The sequence below is a fragment of the Hypomesus transpacificus genome, chromosome 22, assembly GCF_021917145.1.
Source record: "Hypomesus transpacificus isolate Combined female chromosome 22, fHypTra1, whole genome shotgun sequence".
Taxonomy (NCBI): domain Eukaryota; kingdom Metazoa; phylum Chordata; class Actinopteri; order Osmeriformes; family Osmeridae; genus Hypomesus; species Hypomesus transpacificus.
Window position 1 is genome coordinate 6,907,743 of NC_061081.1, and position 22,493 is coordinate 6,930,235.

Consider the following 22,493-nt stretch of genomic DNA (forward strand, 5'->3'; position numbering starts at 1 on the left):
ACCATCCAATGATCAAGGTAACTCAATATATAAAATGTTTCTTTTAATGTTTTCATTATTAAGGCACTTTCCACTGTTGATGGTTTACACAATTTCACAGTTCAAACTTGTCTGGTTTGATTTCTATATCTACATTCTCCAAATCAAGCTGTAAATGGACAGTCAACTGAATTTATATCTAGAGAAAATACTGGTAAAATATTGTTTAAAGAAGCATCAAACAAGGCCCCTCTCACCAGTTATAAAAAAAAAAGGATTGAATCCCAAGTTTGAGTCAGACTAATATTTGAAAAGCCTTCTACATTGCTTATGTTGATTCAGCATTAGGAAATGAGATGGCAGGTTAAATAATCTCAGAGATCCTTGAGATGGAAAATACCATCTCAAACCAGTGTCCTCAGTTTATGTCTTTTTTTTGTTTCACATAAGTAACTTGTGACCTGGGACACAAGATTGCGATACGACATCCTTAGGGTCACAATCAGCACTGTACACAAAACATATGCAATATATGTCTGAGGTATTTGACGCATGTAAAAATGAGCATTATTTCTAAATACAAGACTAGCAAACAAATCTCAAAAAGGAAAAAAGCTTTGAGTTTTATTTATCCACACCTTCACTACATAGCATAGAAAAATTGGAGAAAGCACACAATTAACCTGTGAGACAGGGAATCGATTTGGAATGCAATCCCTGTCACATCAAAAAGTCCACCATGATGATGTACCCCCTGTGACGTCATGTTAGTGCTACGATACTCTTTCTCTAGCTAGAAATCCAATCACTACCATCACTTCCTCAAATTACTGTGACACTTGGCCTGAAAAAGCTGTTTGCCGTGACCACCATAGCAGTAGAGACTCCACAGGCTTTTGACAACAAATCCCAAGCAGCTCTCTTTATGGTCTCCTTGATGTCCCTGTGTCTTAATCACTGAGAGACATAGGCTGGAAGTACAGGCTCCAGTGAGACCAGCAAAGGCTGGAGTCATAGACCAGTTGACAGAATGGAGACCCAGATGGAGGGATAGCCTTATATTCAGGTGCTGGCAGTCCACAGCTGCATCTGTTTGGCAATCTGCAGAACAAAGATGATGTCTGGACGTTCGTCTGGCTCAGGGTTGATGCACATGCTGACCAAATCTCGCAGCTGTTGACAGAGTTTGAACAGGGTTATTCTTGCTATGGCATCACATTAGTCGTCACTTTAGTACATGTAAATGAAAACCAGTAAACTTTTACTTTGCATTACTTCTTGTCCTCCTTTGATCATTAAAGGATCTCACAGAAAACTAAGAAAAGTCCTTTCCTCTACACAATTTCACTGTGAAAGCTCTGGCTTTGATTCTACATGTCTCTGAATCTTGAATGTCATAAAAAGTTAACCATTGTGTTATTAATATGAATTAAAAACCAAGTACACCGTTTTGGACATGCTGTAGTTTAGATTGTCGACCAGCGGACTTCCAATGTGGCTTTAAGTATCAAGCCTCACAAAATATTTGTACAGATGAAGGTTCCAGCTTGTCGATGCAAGTCACAACTGTTGTAGATCACCACTCCTCCTCTGAACCACTCCACACACAGTGAACCGCTCCACACACAGTGAACCGCTCCACACACAGTGAACCACTCCACACACAGTGAACCACTCCACACATAGACCCCAGAGTCTTGAAGGGGAAGTGTGCAGCTGAGTCACACACGTAAAGACCAGTATTCAGAAAGCTGTGACACTATGACCTTTTTATCACATGACATTTTGGCATTTCAGCCCATGGCATAATATTGGGATTACAATGGCTGTCTCTGTCAGCTGTGGAAGTGTCGATTAGCGATGCCTACGAGAAAAGTTTCAGTCAGTGCCATGTTCCATCAGCCGTTCGGAGAAAGTAACTATCTGAAGCCAATCAGAGTTGGTGAAAAACACTTCTGTATGTCTGCACGTCCCCCCATGCTTGTCATTAAACCTGATTTTCTGGAGTGACTCACTGAATGGCGACATGAGCTGTTTGAGTCCTGACCTTTACAAGCCAAAGCAGCCTGTCACATGAGCCTGTCACTTAAATCGTTGAGGAAAACAAGGGAAGAAGAGATTCAAAACAAGATGAGGGCCACTGAAAAGATGAGGGGCTTTATCCATCTGCTCTTTCTATGACTGAAGTTGGAACAGAGCATCCGTTAAACTAAAATGTAATGCGTCATCTGAATCTAGAAGGACAAGAAGAAAACATCTCTGGAAGTGTACAGTACATTCTATTGGTGCCTTCATAGCTAAAGTTGGTTGCAAGATTTTCAACAGTGATATAATCCTGTCATTATTTGTGTATTGTAGGATCTTGTTATACCAGATCATACTGTCAGTAATTAGCAAGCTTCAGCCAGCAGAAGACCACGTTACCCAATAGTCTCAATAGAATTAAGCATAAATGACCTTACTGAAAAGGAGCTAGGGGAGGGAGACTGTTGTGGGTAGCTTTTACCTTTGCAGAGTATTGGTCGGGTGGTAGTGGAGGATAGTCACATTGCTCGATCTTCTGGCACAAAGAGAGAAGGTTCATCTTGTCCGCGTAGAATGGACTGTGCAACGCAGCCATCTAAAAACACAGGGAGAAAAAATAATTGTCAAGGTCTGAAATTGAAAGAGCATACACTCTTAAATATAAGTATAAGAGAAATAATTTGCCCTCTTGTCAAGTGCCACTTGAAGCTACATTGCATGTATGACCATTTTTAAGAAAAACTTAAGCAATTCAGAAATATTTACATTCTTACGTTTTCATTCCTTTTCTCCAAGCATAGACAATAATGCAGTGAGTCTAAGATTTACTTGGGGAGATATATCATCCACATAATCAGCCAACACCAAATAAGCAGAGGAAAGAGAGAGAGAGTGACTCTGACACACACACTTTGGTGAGTATAGAGAGGAAAAAAGAGTCAATTGGAGGCACAGTTGGTGCTATGGAAATTGCAGTTGTGTATGCTCCTACCATCGCTATGGAGGTATCTGATAGATAAACAAAATGTCTGTGTAAATAGCATGATTACTTCTAAGTTCTCTATAGATGCAATACTTTAATGCTAACCATAATAGTCAAAGCTTTGCTGATGCCTTACTCCTGATCAAATGAATCCATTCACAGGATATTATTGTAAATATGAAACCTGATTTATTTTCAAAGCAGTAGGGAAGAAGAGAGTGAGTCAGGGCTCAATCTATCAATTTAGGAGATGGCATGACTCTTACTTACTAACTTGGTGTTGGGAGGGAATGGTTTTAAAATGAAGAAATATATATACAATAAGGATGTGTTTTAGAAGAGTTCCATAGCAAACATGACAGAGAGGAGAGAAAACAAGATAAATTGGGTCATTTTCTGTCAAAGCTTTCTGAAAAGATGAGTAGGGAGAGGAAGATACAGTAAAAGGAGTGAAGGATGAACAGGACAACATCCTGGATTGAGTGGCATATGGAGAAAGAGGAACAAAAAGAAGATATATTGAGTGCAACATTCCATGTGGTGGACTGCTGAGACATCCACGGACGTGAAAGGGGAATAAAGACAGTCATTCAGACTCCTACCCTAGACGGCACAAAGACTGTAACCCCAGGGAAATAACCAGACTGAATGTCAAGCCCATTACAGACTAAGGGAGTCATTGTTGAAGACAGTTTAGTATCTGTGGCTGATGAATAGACATTCAAAAAATGGAACTGCGTGAGTTGTGTTGATAAGATGGTTCTCCAACTCTCTCTCTCTCTCACACACACAGATGAAAATATGTTTATTTGATATACACACACACATACAAAGAGTAAACAGAAAGAACATAGAACGTCCGCATAGACATCCGCGTATTTTAGAGACAGCATGCTTTAGACCTGAGCTAGCACAGTTTTTCCATGTTCTTACATTAGAAAAAGATTTATCAGGAGTTGAGAGGGGAAATAGAGACATGTCTCACAGTATTAGTGTTTCACAGTAAAACAGTGCTTATATATATATATATATATATATATATATATATATATATATATATTCTATTTGGTTTCCTATATGAAGTCCTGCAGCTCCATAACACTGTACATTATACTGTATATGCTCATTACATTTTAATATATATAGTATTTGACATGTTTACGTAGTGATTGTGGAAACCACAGTGGGCCTACCTCATACAACAGACATCCCAGGGACCAGATGTCAGACTTGAAATTGTAGCCATTCTCATGGATCCTCTCTGGAGACATGTAGTACGGCGTACCCACTGTGTCAAAAAAAGATTTGGATCTGATTTGGATCGGGAGTCAGATGATAAGCGGTTAAGGAATCGGACTAGTAATCTGAAGGTTGCCAGATCAATTCCCAGCCGTGGAAAATTACGTTGTGTCCTTGGGCAAGGCACTTCACCCTACTTGCCTCGAGGGGAATGCCCCTGTACTTACTGTAAGTCGCTCTGGATAAGAGTGTCTGCTAAATGACTAAATGTAAATCTGTCTAATACAGTCATCTAAATGATTTTGTACTAGACTATAATGGGAGAATAGAGAAAGAAGGCAGGAAGTTATGATTGTATATAAGACAACCAGTAAAGTACATGCTGATAGTGCACAGAATATATATATTTTTTTTTCATTTGTATGTCCGTTGTTGGCTATGGTCATAGTGACGTGCATCTGTCTATCTGACAGCAGATCCACAGAATCATTGGCTTCTTGAAGAAAACAAAACAAACATTTGACGTGTTTCCTTATTGGTTGATGGGCGTTAAGAAGTATGTATTACCTAGTGAGTGAGCTGCAGTATGTATTACCTAGTGAGTGGGCCTGCAGTATGTATTACCTAGTGAGTGAGCTGCAGTATGTATTACCTAGTGAGTGAGCTGCAGTATGTATTACCTAGTGAGTGAGCTGCAGTATGTATTACCTAGTGAGTGAGCTGCAGTATGTATTACCTAGTGAGTGGGCTGCAGTGGTCTTGGAGCTGAAGAAGCGTCCTAGTCCCAGGTCTCCCAGCTTCACCTCTCCAGTGGCTGTGATGAACACATTGGCTGGTTTGATGTCTGGAGTGAAGAGAGGACAAGCAAATCACACACACACACACACACTTACAGTCAGAGCGTTCAGGCTACTTCATCTTGTCCATTGAACAAAAGCTAAAGCAACTTGTCTCCGACTCCCATACAAGGTAACCTTGTATTCATGTCTTAAAGATAACATGCATACACTGTTGGATGGCCCTGTCTCCTTGATGATTCAGAGTCTTGGCAATCAAGATTCTTGGTGTACGTGTGCTTTTTTGTGTGCTTGTTTCAAGTGTGGTGTGAGTGTGTGTGTATTTGCATGTCTGTGTGTGTGTTGGGGGGGGGGGGGGGGGGGGGGGGGGGGGGGGGGGCGGGGGTTTTGAACTTATGTATGTGACTCCTTCAGTTGGGAGATCTGTGTGTGTGTCACTTCTGGCCAGTGCTAATGTTTGCCCTGCCACTGAACCGGTCTCTTTCCCGTGAGAGCCTGAGCCACAGCAGCGTGGCAGACCACTGTCATGACAGCTCCACTCACAGACACACGTTGTGGAACCTTTTCTTGACAGCCATAAGAGGGCATTGGATGACTGACCAGGGCATGGGGTAGAGAGGACATTAAAAGAGGAGAGGAAGAGAGTGAGGGCGAATGAAGTAAGCATGCAGTAGGGAGTGAGCGGAAAGTAGGTAGGAATCTTTAGAAAAAGATCGATGTGAAGGAGAGTGAGTGTGAAAGGGGACAGGGGCAAGGGAATGAATGTGGACATGAATGAAATTGTGGACAAAGGTACTGAATGAAAATCAGTGAGACACACAATGGGTTGTGAGACACATACTGAGTTGTGGAAAAAGGAAAAACATTTAGGTGAGTGTGAACAGGAGGAGGAGAAGTGGAAGAAAGGTTGTTTACCACGGTGCATTACTCTGCGGGAATGCATGTGCTCCAGGGCACTGCACAGCTGGACAAAATATTTCCATATTGTCCTCTCTGGAATCAGCCGTCGCTTTTTCTTGAAGTACTGTATGGAAAAAGAGTCAAAAAGGATGGTAAAAAAATATACAGTTTACTGAGGTGGCTCTCTTACATCAACACGCTTTTTATATAATATTTTGTGCAAATAAATAAACAAACATCAACACGCTAACTTAATTTTTAGTCTTGGAGTTACCATTTCACCCTTTTGTTGCCTCTGTTTCAGTCGTTAATTACAATCCACTTCAGGAGGCTGCTGCCTTACTACTGTATATATGAATTACCCCTGAACAGAGCCAAGCACCTAATTTAGACTAATATTGCTTATTAACTGGCGAAAGTTGTGACCAAAACACTGCTTGTATTTTTGCATGTTTTTTCTCTACATTTCTTCATGTTTTTGAAGAGAAATATGTTTTAATGATAACTCTGCCACCAGCAGGATATTGGTGGACAGAGACACACATTGCGGTTTAGGTAGGGATCAGTGGGATTAGACACAGGAAACACAGGAAAAAACAAGTGACAAGAAAGAACATGGGAACGAACACAAAGGAATGTGTGGAAAGTAACAAAATTGATGAAAAAACTGAAAAGAAAGACATGGAGGGAAGTAGGGAGGAGACAGAAAGAAAGAAAGAAACCAGAAAGGAAACAGAGAAAGAGAGACTCTATAAAAGAACAACTGTATACATACAGATCTTATACATATATTTTAGTTCCAACTGATAGATACACACTCCTGGTCCTGTCCTTCAGTGTCGCATGGTGGGAATGTGGGGCATGACCTCTGACCTTTATCATCTGAGAGAGGTCACCAGCATCGGCCAGCTCCAAAACAATGTTAAGTTTGTTGTCCTCGATGAAGGAGTCCAGGTACTTTATCACGTTAGAGTGGTTCAACTGCTGCAAGTGACCACAGAGAGAGAAACAGACAGAAAGAGAGAGAGGGGAGAATATACATGGATTCAGCTCTGGACTTTAATTCTCTGTTTAGTTTACTCATAAATATATGACTTGCAGTAATGGATTCAAAGAAGTATAAATTAATAAAACATGTATTAAATACAAGGGGACAGACGTAGATCTCTGAATCTCTGAGGAGATTCTACTGACATCTGCTTGTTCTACTTGCAGAACAGAAAACCATTATGGTTCAGGAGCATGTTAGGTCTTCCTCTACTTTGGTTTTAGAAGCACTGTGTTTGCACTGTATGTTGAAACACAGCACTGTATGTACTTGTACTGTACATTGTAACATGGCATGGTGAGACAATACAAGCAAAGGCACGTCTGATTGTGAAATTCTGATGACTATATTAACCAGGATCATTACACATTCTTGCAAAGCTCTTACTGTAAATCCCCTGCAGCACATACTGCAGGCAGGACAAAGACACAGTCCCAGGCTGTGTATGCTTGCATGTTTTAACTTGTACGGGCAAATAAGTGCAGACAAGGTAGAATAAATGACATTGTCTAAACGTTTTTGAGTAACATATAGTATACATGTTTCTATGTCTATTTTGTGCAAGCAATAATTACGTTTAGGTATGAGTTTCTGCATGTTTCCAAATATGCGTTTTTGCACAAAGCTACTGCATGTAGTGAATACTATTGTTGAGAAAGAGGGGGACTCAGTGAATTACAATGTAGACTTTCCTACCTGTCTACTGTGACAAACCTATGTGTTTGTCACAGTATAATGAACAGTATGATTGTCTGCTCCCACAGAAACAATCTATGGGGTTTAAAACAATGAACGTTCCATCCGGACACCTGGTCTAGGGCTGTGAGGTATGGGTGACTTCAGTGTACCGTTCCACCCCTACTGTGAGGTACTCATAAGGTAACAGGACTGCCTCCATCCTGACAGGGGTCCTCGACTACCAGATGCACCTTTCAAGTCCTGTCATAAACTCATCTTTACCGCCTCGCTGACTCGCTGACACAAAAAACAAATGTCTCCTGAGTCTCTACCACTGATAATGACAATGAACGTGTCCCCTTATAAGAAAGTGACCTGTGAACTAATGTCACTTGTAAAAGAAAGAAGAAAAAGACAACTGTCAGCCGAGCTGCCAGTCAGTGGATAGGTTGGAACTTGCGGCAGATGGGGCGAGCCTGATTTAATTTGCTCGTTAACACGAAGCGACCCTGACAGGTGGGCGGGATTGAGAAACTGACTGGGGGGGTGAGGTGGAGGTCACTACTCCATCTCTACAACTCCGCCTTCCTCTCACAATGATTCGGGCACTCTACCTTTCTAAGCACTTTATAAAGGCAAACACGCATAGCTGTCCCCCCCCCCCCCCCCCCCCCCCCCCCCCCACTACCACCACCACCCCCACAAAAGATGAGTGATGTGGGTATGTGTGCTAATTTACAAATAACTATACATTATTCTATCTACCGAACTCACACACACCACAACCTTCCGCTGCGGAGCACACACAAGACACCATCATACAGCACACATGTTGAACCATTTTTGACAAACTCTCTTTTAAGCTCTTTCCTAATCAACACTATGAGTATGTGAACGTGTGGCTGCTGGTTGATATGGGTTTATGAGGAAGCAGGGAAGATTTTGGGCTGGTGTCCGTAATGACATACCTTCAGCAGATCAATCTCCTTGATGCAGTCCTGGCGCGCCTTAGCGTCCATCATCTCAAAGATCTACAGAAAACAAAGACAATGACGTTGGCTCAAGTGTATAGTTGAGTTGGGTGCCATGCGTTTGAAACAAATTACTACGAATTGCAATGCATCCATATCCATCTACTCATTCATTGGTTAACACAATATTGTACAAAGGTGACTTTTTAAAATGTATTTGTTATCTCTGATCGTCGTGACAAGAACTCCCTTACCGCTCAGATAATTGACCAATTACAGCAGAGAGACACACCCAATGACACGTCCACTATCTAGTACCTGGACTTTCTTCAGTGCCACCTGGTGTCCCTCCAGCAGGTAGGTGGCCTTGTACACTTCACTGAACTGGCCCCTACCAATCTTTTTTTCGATACGGAAGTTGGCCAGTGTGCAGCAGTACTGGTAGCTTGGCATGTTTCTCTGAGTGGAGAGGACATACAGAAAACCATGTTAAAATCAAAATAGTGACATGCTATAATGTGTATCGGCCTGCCCTAACTTGGTGTGTGTGTGTAGTCTTGTAAGTGTTGGTATGTCTTTTGCAAATTGGCTCCAAATATTGCTCTCCTTCTCAAAATTACCAAAGTGAAATATGTACATCAGTTGCTAGCAGGGCCGGACTGGCCATAGGGGATACCGGGAGAATCCCTGGTGGGCCGACGGGGTTGGGATGGTCCAAAACACCGGCCCACTTCCATTACCAACCGGCCCTCTGACATCGCCAGCATCTCATATTATTTCACGTCACAGCTTGAATACGTAAAAATAGTTCTCAGACCTTTTGAGGTCTAGATTCACTGACTGATAATTATACTGCTCCTTGCGATCTGTATTTACACTCATGGTGCCGATTTTTCAAAAATGTTCTGACCTGTCTTCTGAAATGTGTTCTTACGGACTTTACGTTAAACGGAAGTTTAACGTAAGAAATTCAACATATATGATGTAATTTCTTTGTAATCATCCAAAATAATGCTAAGTGTATATGGGTATTTTTCCAAGTAGGGCAATGACTGGTCGACACGTGCGATCGATGCATTTAGTGGACAACGTGTTTTGAGTGGGCCGCGCACCGTTTACTGAGTGGGCCGGTCTGACAGTAAAACTCCCGGGCCACTTTTTCCCCCCAGTCCGTCCCTGGTTGCTAGCAACAGATTAAAAAGGTTCAAAGGTTTGAGCCTAAGGCACATCTAGTGGTAGAGCACAAGGCAGCATGCTCAACTTTCAAATGGTCTTGTGATAAGCTATATCTCTGCTCTTGGACCTCATCATGAGGGCTATAAAAGCAGCCCTAGTTTCTGAGGGAAATCTGTAGGTCATGGATGGGCAGTGGGAGAAGTGTCGAACAGTGCTGGTAACTGGTGCCAATCGTGGTATTGGTCTGAACTTGGTCAAGGCTTTGGTAAATGGCAAGTTTACACCAGAGATCATTATTGCCACGGCGAGGGATCCCGGAGGGGCTGAGGTAATGAAGATGGGACAGTTGAACTGAGATGTACTGCAATATCTCTCATAGACACAAGATGCTGTATGTCATCTTGAATATGTTTTTTATTTATTTTAATTTAGGAATTGCAGGAGTTGGCGAGTAAACATTGCAGTATCCACATTGTGAAACTAGGTAAAATCGTTTTAATCTTGAATGGGTAGCTTTGTGGACATTCTAATCAAAACTGACCTAAACAAATGATCATATTTTTCTTACAGATGTCATTGATCAGCAGGCAATATTTCAAGCAGTTCAGTGCACATCATCTCTTGTTGGGGAGAGAGGACTTAACTGTCTGATTAACAATGCTGGAATCAACCTGAGAGATTCCCTAGAAGAGGTCACTGCAGACACCATGATGTCCAACTACCAGATCAATACTGTGGCGCCACTGATGATAATAAAGGTAAGATCTGGCACCAAACAATCTTCTAATGAAAGACATTTTGTACATTTAAAGGGGGAGTTATTGGGTAACAAAGCTAGTTGAGCCCCTCAAACTACAAAAACAAACTTGGATGTGACTTACGCTAAATGTATGCAATTCTATAAACGTAAATGTTACATATCTGTCAAGGCTTTTCTGCCCCTACTGAGGAAAGCAGCAAAGCAGACTACTGGCTTTGGGATTGGAAGGGCGGCTGTGGTCAACATTTCCTCTTGCCTGGGCTCAATACAACAGACTTGGGAAGACGGGGCTGAATACAGATGCTACCCTTATCGTGCATCAAAGGTGTGGTGACTACTCAATTCATTATGTGATCCTAATGTAAATTAACACTTAATCGACATATTGGTCCATTTGTAAATTTCCCCAGAAAACCTGCAAACATTGATAAAATACAATAACTAGTTTTTCAGTGAAATTGGTAATCAACCATTTACTTCATTGTATAAGCCTGCCACCTTGATTGTCCAATATATTGTATGCCATAGTTGTTTTTGTATTGACCACCTGCACATTGATGCATCTGTCTTGCTGACCATAAAAGGCTGCCCTGAACATGGTGAGCAGATGTGTAGCCTTTGACCTGGAGCCAGAGGGCATTCTGTGCTGCTCTCTGCACCCAGGCTGGGTCCGCACTGACATGGGTGGCCAGGAGGTAGGGGACGTACTCCAGAAACTGCCCTATGAGCGCCTTTACTTGAGTTATTTGCATGAAGCTGTCATGACCCGTCGATTAACAGTGATTAAAAGACTGTCTGCCTTCTCCTCCCTCTTCCTTCTTCCCACACTTGAAATTTTTTATTGTATTTTTCGTAAGTCAAATCTTTGTGTCATGCCCACAGACTGTGCTGGCTGCAGTGTCACGTAATTCTTCTTTCCTGTGCTGTTTCCAAGGCCCCTCTAGGAACAACAGAGAGTGTGGAGGGGATTCTATCAGTTCTTGGTGGTGTTAACAGAAACAGCAACAGTCTGCTTTTGGACTGGACAGGCCAGAAGTTACCCTGGTGATGCAGATGTCATACTGAAACCTCAGTTGCTCCCAATGTTTTGGTATCTGGAATGTTATTGGCAGCAAATAAATGTCAGAATGCTAAATAAACAAGGGGTTTATGGAATGACTAGCCTTGACCGTGTGTTCTTGGAAATACTGGCAAGATGTTTCCCAAACCTTCTACTGAATGCTAAACAGCGTCACTGTGTGCTCTGGGCTCTAAGGAATCTCTTTTCTCCTGTCAGATCTTCTTAGAAATAAAAAATGTGTCTTGTCTACTCCAACGTAATTTTATTGTTAATTATTACAGCTGCATTTAAACAAATTGTCCAAACAAGTTGTATTATCAAAGCTACAACAGTACACACACACACTTAAAGCCTTGTCCTCACCTGATCCTCTTGTCCAGGTATCTTGTATAGCTTGTTGTAGTTGTCTAAGTTGTGCTGGTGTGGGCTATTCTGTGCCTCCATGGTGGCATACCAAGCAGGCCACCTCACCACTGCAGGAGAGACAGTGTTTTAGTCAAGTGCAACTTCATTTGTGTATGAAGTATAGTACGCTTCTGTTTGTGTGTGCAGGCTGTGTGTAACTTCAATCAGACATTTTACCATGGGGGTATAACAGGGCTTTAATGTCAGATAACTAAACCAGGAGGTTCCACAAAATCCAAGTTCCATGTGAAAGGTTTTTAGAGGTAATACATTGAACTCATTTGCAGGTGCAGTTTTCGGTGGTTCATAAATGTTACTAAAAATATCTTGCTAACAGCACCTGGTAGTACCAGAACCTTCAAGTTGGGACTTCTTGCTAGTTCAATGATTACTTCCATTCATTTCAAGCTTTCCATTCCAGTCATTCCAATTCTTACTATGTCAAGTTGAGAGATAAAATTAAGTCTTTGTAATATGACTTATCTTTGTTTACTAACATTTCTTGCTCTGCTGCAAACCAACAAAGCTAATTGTGATAGCCATCACTTCCCTTTCCTGTTTCCCCTCTAGCCACCATGAGGCTAGTGCCTCACATCCTTTCCAGCAGGCAGCTTAACACGCATGCACATCCACAAACTTCTTAGAAACTAAAACTGCTAGGATAAAAAAGTAACCAAGTTTTTTTCCACACACACACACACACACACACACACGCACACACACGTTTCTTGGGAACTACATCTGTCAGATTTACTGTGTGTGCACTCTAGATTCTACAGTGCACACACATTTATCTATTCTGGAACCCTGCCTTCTGGTCTGCCAGCTATTGTATTCCTCTGTTGACATTCATAGGGGCAGAAATGCACTGATCTATTCTCTGACTATAGTGGACTGACTTGAAGAAAGCAAAATAAAGTCCCACAGATTTTATTATGTAAAAAGTAAAAAGTGATTAAATGAGGAATTACAGTATTTTGTCAATTGTTGTGCAGTGTAAATATGTTAAGAATTCTGCTGTTTGCACTATGATACATTGCGTGCAGTGGTTTGGCTTGAGGTTGGTGGATGACGACAATTGAGAGGTGGATGGTTCAAGACTGAAACCATTCACAGAACGGCACACGCATACTAGTTTTGTGTGGGGTTTTACCTCAAGCCTGAAGTTACACTGCCTTTGACAGAAACATAATCTCCCAACCACATTACCATAGAGATTTTAAGCACACACATTATAACATGACATTACAGCATAATTAGCAGTCAAAATGAAAGAGAGGGAGATGTCTTTGATAAGCAACTTCATCATTTGATTCAGTATGTCAACCCCAACGGTTGCTCTTTCTAGGAGACATACTGGGAAACCAGAAAGTCAAGTACTATAATACAGTATCATTAACTATTAAACTACCTTCAAAAGAAGCTATATAACGTCTCTTGAAATGTGTTGTTACTGTTCTTTACAGTGTCGTGAAGTAATGTAACTTGTATGAAATGTAGAAGCGTTTTTGAACTGACAAGTTTTTTCGCCAAGTGGTGCACGCTTGATCCTTCATGCATCAAAACTGTTAACATGCCTATGCGCAAGAACACATAGACACACACATTCTCTCGTATCGCCATACACAATGTCAACAGTCACGACTGCACAGCTACTCTCCATAAACTGCCACACATCTGCCCTCTATGGGCTCAAACGGCCACCATTGAGCAGGAAACATTTCCACATGGATCTTGTTAAAGTCTGCCTAAGTCAGATGATTGCCAGACATCCCTCTCGTAGGGTTAGGTATATCAGAGAGGGATGGGGAGGAAAGTCTATCTTTTTTTTCTGCGTATTCATCTTGTGTTATTCGTAAACGATGACTAGCGAGAAGAGGGAGGGTAAGAGTGTCTCTTGTTTCTTTCAGTGTTTCCAGTTACATTTGAGCGACAAATGACAGCGCCAAGCACAGAGCTGCAGAGCAGGCTTGGCAACCGCACAACTGCAAAGGGTCTCTCCTCATTTGAGACCGAGTAGTAAGCAAGCCCGTGCTGCGGTGGCTCAGAGATGAGGTTGTTCATTGGCTGGCTGTCTCATCAGTGGGGAGCCTATAACCCCCACCCCCTCTCATGTTTCCATTATTTCGATATTATTCTTTATAAACTGCAGTTTTGACTGCTCTCAAGACATGTTTGTTTTCTCGAGATGATTCACTATGATTAGCATTTCCAGATACTAATCTAGATCCACCACACGCACCACAGAACATTTGCTACAGTATGTACTCATATTACTATGCTTACTCCTGTGGACACATACATGCCTGTGACTGTTTTGGAGCAAACAAATAGGCTAAACAGAACGATCGACTCAGTGCTATGCAGGAGGCAAAGCAGTGCAATGGGCATTCTGGGAGCTCTCCTACCTTCCACTAAAAGAAGATCCAGCCTGTTTTCACTACCTTGTAACAAGAGCTCCCACCACAGGCAGACTCTCACAGCCAGGCACACCCAGCCACATGGCCATAGAAAAGGCAAACTGTAAATGCATTTGAGGTCAATGGCGAACAGACACATGAGCATGCATACACTGTTGCTAGAAGAAGGGTTGCTACAGTCAATGTGACCTTTGATAAACAGACAGATATACAGAATGACTCACACAAAGACCAGTGACTGGCTTAATTACACATAGCACTCCTAATATGACACACACATAGGCCTAGCCCTTCCCATCCCCATGTATAACATAACAGGCCTTATGGGGGAAATATAGATAGGGGTAGGGTAGATGGGTAGATAGGGTTTAGCCTTAATGGGGGCCACTCCCTGTTGACCAAGTACAGCAAACCCCCAATTTCACTGATTTAACCAGTTAAAGGCACTGGCCTGATGTTTGCTGCCAATAGGCTGGTACTGACCTAAATCTCCATTACCGATAGGGCAGCGCAGGGCCACACACAGAGCTGATAGAAAAAGGGACACCAGTCATGACCCTCTCACAGATCTGTCAGTGTTCAACTCCAGAAGATTCTTTAACTGATGCTTTTCTTGTTCTTTGCCCTCATACGTTCTCTGATAGCTGTGAGTGTTTGTCAAGCACAGAATGGAAACAAATCTATTCTTGCAGAGACTGATAGTGGATCCTAAACGGGTGAATAACTACCACTCTGTCTTTCCGAACATGAAAAAGCATTATTTTACATTCAACTAGTCTTTCCCTCCTTCCTTCCCTCTTGTCCCTTCCCTCCATCTTTGATGAGTCAGCCCTATGTGGTTATACTGGAGCTTTGCCAACTCACAGAGAACTTAACTACATTCTAACTCTCCAACTGAACTAATAGCCATTAATACGTTCTAAATGGCTACCAGAGCATGTTGAAGGAGATGTATGTGTAGCAGGGCACAGTGTTTTTATATGGATATCACAACCCCTTAACTGAGTTGATGACTTAATGGGAATAAACACATGATTGGTAAACTTTCTTTAGATGAAGTTTTGTGTTTTCAATCAAAGATATTTAGCTGTTCTCCTCCTAGCATCTCTCGGAAGTCTGAGAGAACAACATGACTAGAGTCATTTGGAGTGGTTTCTATCCTTGGTGGGCTGAGGGCCAAGTTGAGGCGGAGCTATATAAAATAGAATCGCCTTTAAGAGGTGCCAGCTGAAGTCTCCCATTCTTTCCTTAACTAATCGAATATAAATAATACATCAACGAACAATCGTGTCATCAGGGTGATTTTCCGTTTCCTCCTTTCATCCCCACTGAAAACTGACTATTGTGTTTGAAAGGAGAACAGCTTTAAGCTACAGTATAAGCTTGCACTAGTGACACAAATATGTGACATTGTGTCAGCTTCAGCCCATGCAGCTGTTTCCCCTTCTCCCTTCAGCAATGGAAAACAGCTCTTGGTGCACACCAGTCTCCAAAGTATGTTTGGGAAAGTTTTAAGGGGGAGAAAAGGGGAGGGGAAAACAGTGTAAATTCTAGGAATTACAATGATTTTGCCAGTTTCTCTAACTGCCACCCTGAATTGTCTTGTATTTTGATTTAAGTGAAATATAACATGTGATCGCGCATTAAAAATTGTCTTGATGAGCAAAACACACTTTTACTCTGAATAAATAACCATGGAGGTTCTGGGATATTGTGCCCCTTTATATTCTGCTTTACCAGTAAGCTGGTAGAGTAACAACTCTTCAGATGGAAGATTTGACATGATTGAAATTATTTCACATTTTGAACCATTATATTCTTTAATTATTCTTGATGCCAACTGTTATCTATAGAGTAAGTTTTAGCACAGGATGGGTTCAAGCTGTTGAACCTAGCACATGGTCTGTGTCTGTGAACAGAGATTACATAGATTTACCTCCTTCAACAATGATCAGTGAAATCAATATAATTAATACTTTTGACATCTTGAGTGATAAAGAACACTTTACCCATTCTTCATTGAGAATGGACCAGGTAAAGCAAGTGCTTATGATTGTGACTTGACCACATGAAATTATGGAGTCTTGGGCAGTCGTCTATCACAGTAGCTTTGTGATGTAGCCAGGACATTTAAACAAGAGGATTTACAAGATGGGTATTTTTAGTGTGAGACCATTCACCAAGAGCAGAGACAGAATTTAGACTGCCACCACACAACACAATATGTTTTGAGTTTCACAACTCAATCTGACTACTGCCCGGCTTAGAGTGTTTAGGGCCATTTTGTCAATAAACCACAGACTGGAGGATTGTAAGGGGAGAGATATCAGATTACCAAAGAGGTCCAAGATAGCCATGAGTTAAGTATGGGCGAAATGGACTAAAAATACAAGCTGATGGCTGTGTCTAAATTGGGTCTTCGAATGGTTCACTGTGCATGTATATAGTATTCAGGGTGACAGCTGCGTTGCGTCTGGTAATGTGGATGCCTTTTGTCCAGAGCCTGGTTTCTATGAATGACCCAGGAGGATGGGTCTGTTCTCTTCTAGTCACAAGGGAGATTTTGGTTAGTTGATCAAAAACATGTATTTTAGATTTGCACCGTTGGTCTACCTACACGAGTAGATAGACATGCTTGTTGTGAGTAAACCCCTTGCCAACACTGGGGATCCCACTGGGCTTCTCCAGACTCACACACGCAACAACCACCTCTTATAAACAACACTTCAGCCAGCTACGATAAAGACTAAGCTTAACCAATACAACCGGTTACACCAAAACATTCCACTCAGAACTACAATAGAATTTCTCTGGATGAGCTTGACAAGTGCAGAGTGAGGAGACATTGACTACTTGGGTACACTGGGCATATTGTTGTTGTAAATTGTCATTAGAAAGAATTTCTACACTTGTGGCTTGGCTTGTCGAGTACATACTATCTCATTTCACTAATAGCCAAACTGTCACCAAAGAGACAAAAATCCTAGCTCTATTCAGACAGAGAGAGGGACAACTCTAGATAGCTACATGATGGTAGGTGTAGATATTTACAATGTGCAAGGAACTAGCTCCCTAGTGCAGATTACCTATGGCAATTATTTGCATGGCATTTGGTCTGGTATGCCATGCTATGGCATCCTAACAATCTCTAGGCATCACCCCTCCAACCACCCAATCCTCATTGGTATTCAGCCTCTGTTCTAGTTTCACCTCAGAAAGTGTGTCAAGTTCATTTATATCACCATATCATTGACATGTCTACAAAACATCTCTGTGACGCAAGTCACCCTCAATGTTCACTATACGCTGACCACAATTTCAGCCTCTTACATCAACACCTACGATCACAGATGTGTATGATCATAGAGACTAGAGATAAAAGGTGGTATGGTGATTTGCCATGTTATTATGCATTCCCATGAGAAACAACCTTGGGTGTTTTGGGATCTGGAGCTTCCTTGTATTCTGTTTTACCTGTGAGCTAGTGGAGAAACCGAGTCGGAACCCCATGGGAGGCACCAAACCCGTTTTTTGTTTGATTACATTGAACCAATCTGTTGAATCTGAATGGAATACCATACAGTTGATAACCAGACATACTAACACTCCTGACATATGAGTCAGTCACTCATGATTTCCTGTTTTGATCCATGATATTCTGTGAGCATTTGTGATGGTAACAATACCCAGTGACATTGCAATGCAGTTATAGGTTGCACAAACATTTGATCAAAACACAATCACATTGACAACCAGAACCAATTGTTAACATTCATAGAAATATAGGATGTACATATGATATTACATTATATGATAGGGAATTTCACTTTACAGCTCCATGTAGTTTGTTAGAACTTTTGATGTTTGATAAGTTACTGCGTTTTGTTAAAATTAGCATGAACAAATTCATAGAATTGTTTCAATTATTGTCTACCATAAGGTTGTCCTATGGCTTGTACCTGTGCATGTAAAACGGTTGAATTCTGCTGTACTTATTGCTTTTGTAAGAACGTAAACGTTCGTTTCCCAATTCTTACGAACTCAAAAGGCAACCAAACTGTACCAACCTTGATTTTGTCTGAGGTTTGACGTTTTTCTCAAGTTGTTCGGATCCGCGTCGCTGTTTCTATTCTTATCTAGATTTAAATTATTCTTAACAAAACCTTTCTAACTTTACAGTGGAGACGGTTAGCGTTGGCAACTACGTAAGACCAAAATCAGACGTGCACTTTGTAACTGTGTCCAACTAGCCTATAAAATAAATCATTGAAGCAGGCAATTGAACATGTTTGTGTGCGTTACCTGAATTCGAATAATATCCTTTTCACGGGGAAGTTTTCAATATGGAATACGTAAACAAGAATTACATTAGTCCGTGTTGTAGCCTGTTACCCCCCCCCCCCCCCCACCCGCCCCTTCAACAGCTCCAAAGTTCATCTATCTCTCTTAAACTTGTTTTACTGTTGCATGCCACGCAGGCCACTCACGCGAACTGAAATTACCACCAACAGTTCCTTCAGTGGGAGGAGAAACTGTAAAAGTTAAACTCAAGGAGAAACGCTCGTGGCTTTCAGGCAATCAACTGCATGTGTACGACATTGTATTTTTGTAGGCCTAAAGAAAATTGTAAACCTCAATGCATTATTTATTTATTTAGGCCATGGATAAATATAAATAATAATAGTGCATAGATATGAGGATAACGTTTTATAGTAAATTGTATAGCAAAAGCTAAACTAATGATAGTGATGGGTTAAAATACGTGTTTTCACTCTTAATGCAACGTCCAAGAATGTCAAATGTAATAGTCATAGTTAAATGTTATTGTTGGAAAACTATGTAAATATATCAGTGGACGTTATTCCGATGTTACACACAGGGTTGTAAATGTGATGTAAGTGGGTGCAGCTGACGACTTGGCCAAATGGTTGAGGGAGGCAAAGAGGTGACCTCAATGCTTTTGGCATTATAATATTGCACTAATATATATATATATATACATATATATATATACAGTTGTACGTTTGTACAACTACACAGCTGTAGTTATATTTTGAGTGTGAACACTTCTTTCAATTTTTGCTTTTAAAGGCGTGTGATTTCTAAATCAGTTACCTTAAGTCATACTGCAATAAAGGTATAGAAACATTGTCAGTTCAATTTGTGTTATAGCAAAGGGTCTGAATATTTAATTCAATTATTTAATCATCATGGGGCATTGTGTTGAAATGTATTGATTATGAAAATGATGAATACAATCTCGAGTAGAGTAAGACTGTAAAGTAACATTCAATGAAAAAATGAAAATAACTGAATAATCCTGAATGCACTGTGTAGTTAATGTTGTTAAAAGTAAATACTGTGTATTGTAGTGTATGTACACTACAGTAAATTAAATCAAACTTTATTTACATAGTGCATTTCATACCAGGAAGAAACACAATGCTGTCAAAGACTGACATCTTTGTCTATTTATGTGTCTGTCTATCCCCACAGGCAGGCATCGCAGGCAGGGTCCTGTATAAAGCATGTCACACAGACCACACTACACAAATAGGATTAACACAAAAACACTTAAGATGAGCCAGTAATAGATGTTTTGCTATACATCTATTAATTGAATACTGTATGTTGTAGATTATGTGGAAAAAGTATGTGTTTAACGTTAGAAGTGTATAATAAATTAATGCTTTTAATTGCATAGGTTCACAGGTGCAACAAGACTTTCCAATCTGTCCATCCTTGGAAAGCATAAGGCTGTAACAGACCCACATTATAGTTTCTGAGGTTAGCAATTGAACAAATTGACACTTGTTCATTGTTTGTCTGATGAATTACTGCACATGGTGGGCTGCTCACCCTATACACTAACAGTATGCAATGTACAGTAAGAATTAAAAAGGCACTTTACTAAGTTTTCAGCTGTAAACTGATACCAACGAAAATTGCAGTGAATTTATGTCCATGTTTGTGTGCTGACATGTTCACACCTTTTTAGAATCAGACAGCATTTTTGTCTGACATGTGTTTTGCCCGTGGTTGCCTTGGAAAGTCCTTCCAACAATGGGATTTTGGAATCCAACTTTGTCACACAGTTTTGTATGCAATGTTATTTTACTTTCTTTACTTTCCCATACTGTCCACTGTAAAAATATTTGCAATGCTAATCAGAAGCACCTACAGTACATCTAAATGCCACTTCAGAGAACTAATATGTGTAACAAGCATAAATAAATGTTGGCCCTCATTTTGAAAACACCAACACCCAAGACTATTATGTACATCAACTGTTTGTGAAATCAACCTCCCTGGCCTCAATAAACACGTCTCATAACAACTCTTGGCACCTACATAGAAAATACCCCATATTAATGTGAGCAATTTGTTTACCAATAGACCTCCCTGCTGAACCATCATGCACCTTGAATTCAGACCAATGGCTGGGTGATTGGTCCAAAACAAGGTAGGACATGGTTGTCTTCACAAAAACTTTAGGGTGCAGTTTTTCAGTTAACTAACAAGTTTTGTAACTGTCCAGAACTAGGCTAGAAGCTTTCTTGACAGTCCGATTAACTAAGTAACCAACCTCAATCATAAAAGTAGCTATAGCTTTCCTGAATTGGGGTAAATAAACTTCAATCTAATCTAATCTTATCCGTAGGATAACTATATCTATAGCTGGGAAATGTTAATGTGGTTCAGTATTTTCTTAACCCTTGTGCTGCCTTCAGGTCATTGTGACCCACCTTTTGCACCATGACGGTGGGTCACAATGACCTGAAGGCAGCGCAAGGGTTTTAGATAGCTCACTATCGCCATCTTCATATCCCTAGATATAAAACTCTCATGTGAACAGGATTTTTGTTATCAGATACATGCAATGTTAGACAAAATGATCTAATATTTGATGTAAGTTATATGAGTTCCTGTATCATGCTACTTACATAAAATAAAAACAAAAAAGTTCTAAACAGTTGCCAATATCATTCATCACTAAGATACTTAATATTGAGTTGCCAGGCCAATGTAAGATGATACATTCAGGGGCTGCTACACAGCTGTTTGACTGGGAGGTTCCTCTTGTCAGATCAGGATATAACAGGCCTTCAATGCCTTTTTACTTTCTTTCCCAGATGTTCAGATCAGATATTCCCCATTGATCATCCTGACATACATCCAATTACTTTTGATAATAGATAAAAGATTCATTCAGATCTGGTTTGTCTCAGCCACACTTTGATGACAAACACGTATTTGTATAAAATGTTCTCCTTTGTTAGAATGCAGTTACATCTGTTATGTTAAATGTTCATATGAATACAATGTAAACTATTCATAATTATTTGTTGTGATTAATCATTGAAGTTGGAATAATGTTATTTTATATGATAAAGACTATCAAGATAATGATATCATCTAAAAATCTACTTTAACAAAGGGATTTTTATAATGTTGTATGATTCAGTTGCATGTTGTCAGTTGTCATTCAACACAATTAACAATACACTATTTAGAATGCACCGAAATAAGATACAGATTTAAATTAAAATAGAATGAACCTACATAAAGTTGCAAATCTCACCTTTGAATAAAATGACCTCTGTTTTCTACCCAGTGGTATTCTACTGGCAAGAGGACTTTATCTCTGGAACATACAGATGTTGTACATTGCATTGACCAGTAGAGGTCATTTAAACACAGCTCAAACCTAATACTAGAGCCAAAATCCACCCCTCTTGGCAACTGGAGGGACTTATTAATAAAGAAAGCCTTAAAATGAAAAGCAACCCAACTGTCTTTATAAAGAATACATATTCTGAACAAACTGAACAATTTAAATCATTTTTTTTAATTTAAAATCTTTACGTTAAATCAGATGTTAGAAATGTTCAAATGTTTAAAAGAAGGAGATTTGTATTTTTGTCTTCCTAGTCAGTGCTTTCACCTGTCAAACCTTTCATTAGGCAGTATCGGTGGGTAAAAGGTTTTCAAACTGGTACACATAGTACCTACTATTGTAAGTATTAAGACAGGTCCTCTGTAGTGTGTGGGC

General features: G+C 40.4%; 2 protein-coding genes across 3 annotated transcripts; one reads left to right on the plus strand and one right to left on the minus strand.

Annotated features, from left to right (window-relative positions):
• Window positions 1–578: 578 nt before the first annotated feature.
• Window positions 579–18,856, minus strand: nek6 (NIMA-related kinase 6). Of its 2 annotated transcripts, none has more exons than XM_047044885.1 (10): window positions 18,743–18,856; window positions 11,979–12,088; window positions 8,938–9,078; window positions 8,617–8,679; window positions 6,796–6,906; window positions 5,938–6,046; window positions 4,962–5,069; window positions 4,180–4,274; window positions 2,486–2,599; window positions 579–1,152 (listed from the first exon to the last, which is right to left on the minus strand). In XM_047044885.1, the coding sequence occupies exons 2-10, from the start codon at window positions 12,057–12,059 to the stop codon at window positions 1,042–1,044; spliced, it is 933 nt and encodes a 310-aa protein (XP_046900841.1). In that variant the 5' UTR covers window positions 12,060–12,088; window positions 18,743–18,856; the 3' UTR covers window positions 579–1,041. The 2 variants fall into 2 exon arrangements, with proteins under 2 accessions (XP_046900841.1, XP_046900842.1); XM_047044886.1 differs by having other exon boundaries at window positions 18,508–18,855.
• On the plus strand, window positions 9,103–11,710 carry LOC124484138 (C-factor-like). The gene is made up of 6 exons (XM_047044888.1): window positions 9,103–10,123; window positions 10,228–10,279; window positions 10,366–10,553; window positions 10,725–10,880; window positions 11,140–11,250; window positions 11,490–11,710. Exons 1-6 carry the CDS (start codon window positions 9,977–9,979, stop codon window positions 11,601–11,603), a joined length of 768 nt encoding a protein of 255 aa, XP_046900844.1. The 5' UTR covers window positions 9,103–9,976; the 3' UTR covers window positions 11,604–11,710.
• Window positions 18,857–22,493: the final 3,637 nt, after the last annotated feature.

Excerpts from the sequence above, each read along its gene's own strand:
- nek6 (XM_047044885.1), bottom strand. The coding sequence starts at position 12,059 with ATGGAGGCACAGAATAGCCCACACCAGCACAACTTAGACAACTACAAC. Across the intron at positions 9,079-11,978 it reads TACCTGGACAAGAGGATCAG|AGAAACATGCCAAGCTACCA; the intron begins GTGAGGACAAGG and ends CTCTCCACTCAG. Across the intron at positions 2,600-4,179 it reads TGGGATGTCTGTTGTATGAG|ATGGCTGCGTTGCACAGTCC; the intron begins GTAGGCCCACTG and ends CTGTGTTTTTAG.
- LOC124484138 (XM_047044888.1), top strand. The coding sequence starts at position 9,977 with ATGGATGGGCAGTGGGAGAAGTGTCGAACAGTGCTGGTAACTGGTGCC. Across the intron at positions 10,881-11,139 it reads ACCCTTATCGTGCATCAAAG|GCTGCCCTGAACATGGTGAG; the intron begins GTGTGGTGACTA and ends TGACCATAAAAG. Across the intron at positions 11,251-11,489 it reads CTGACATGGGTGGCCAGGAG|GCCCCTCTAGGAACAACAGA; the intron begins GTAGGGGACGTA and ends GCTGTTTCCAAG.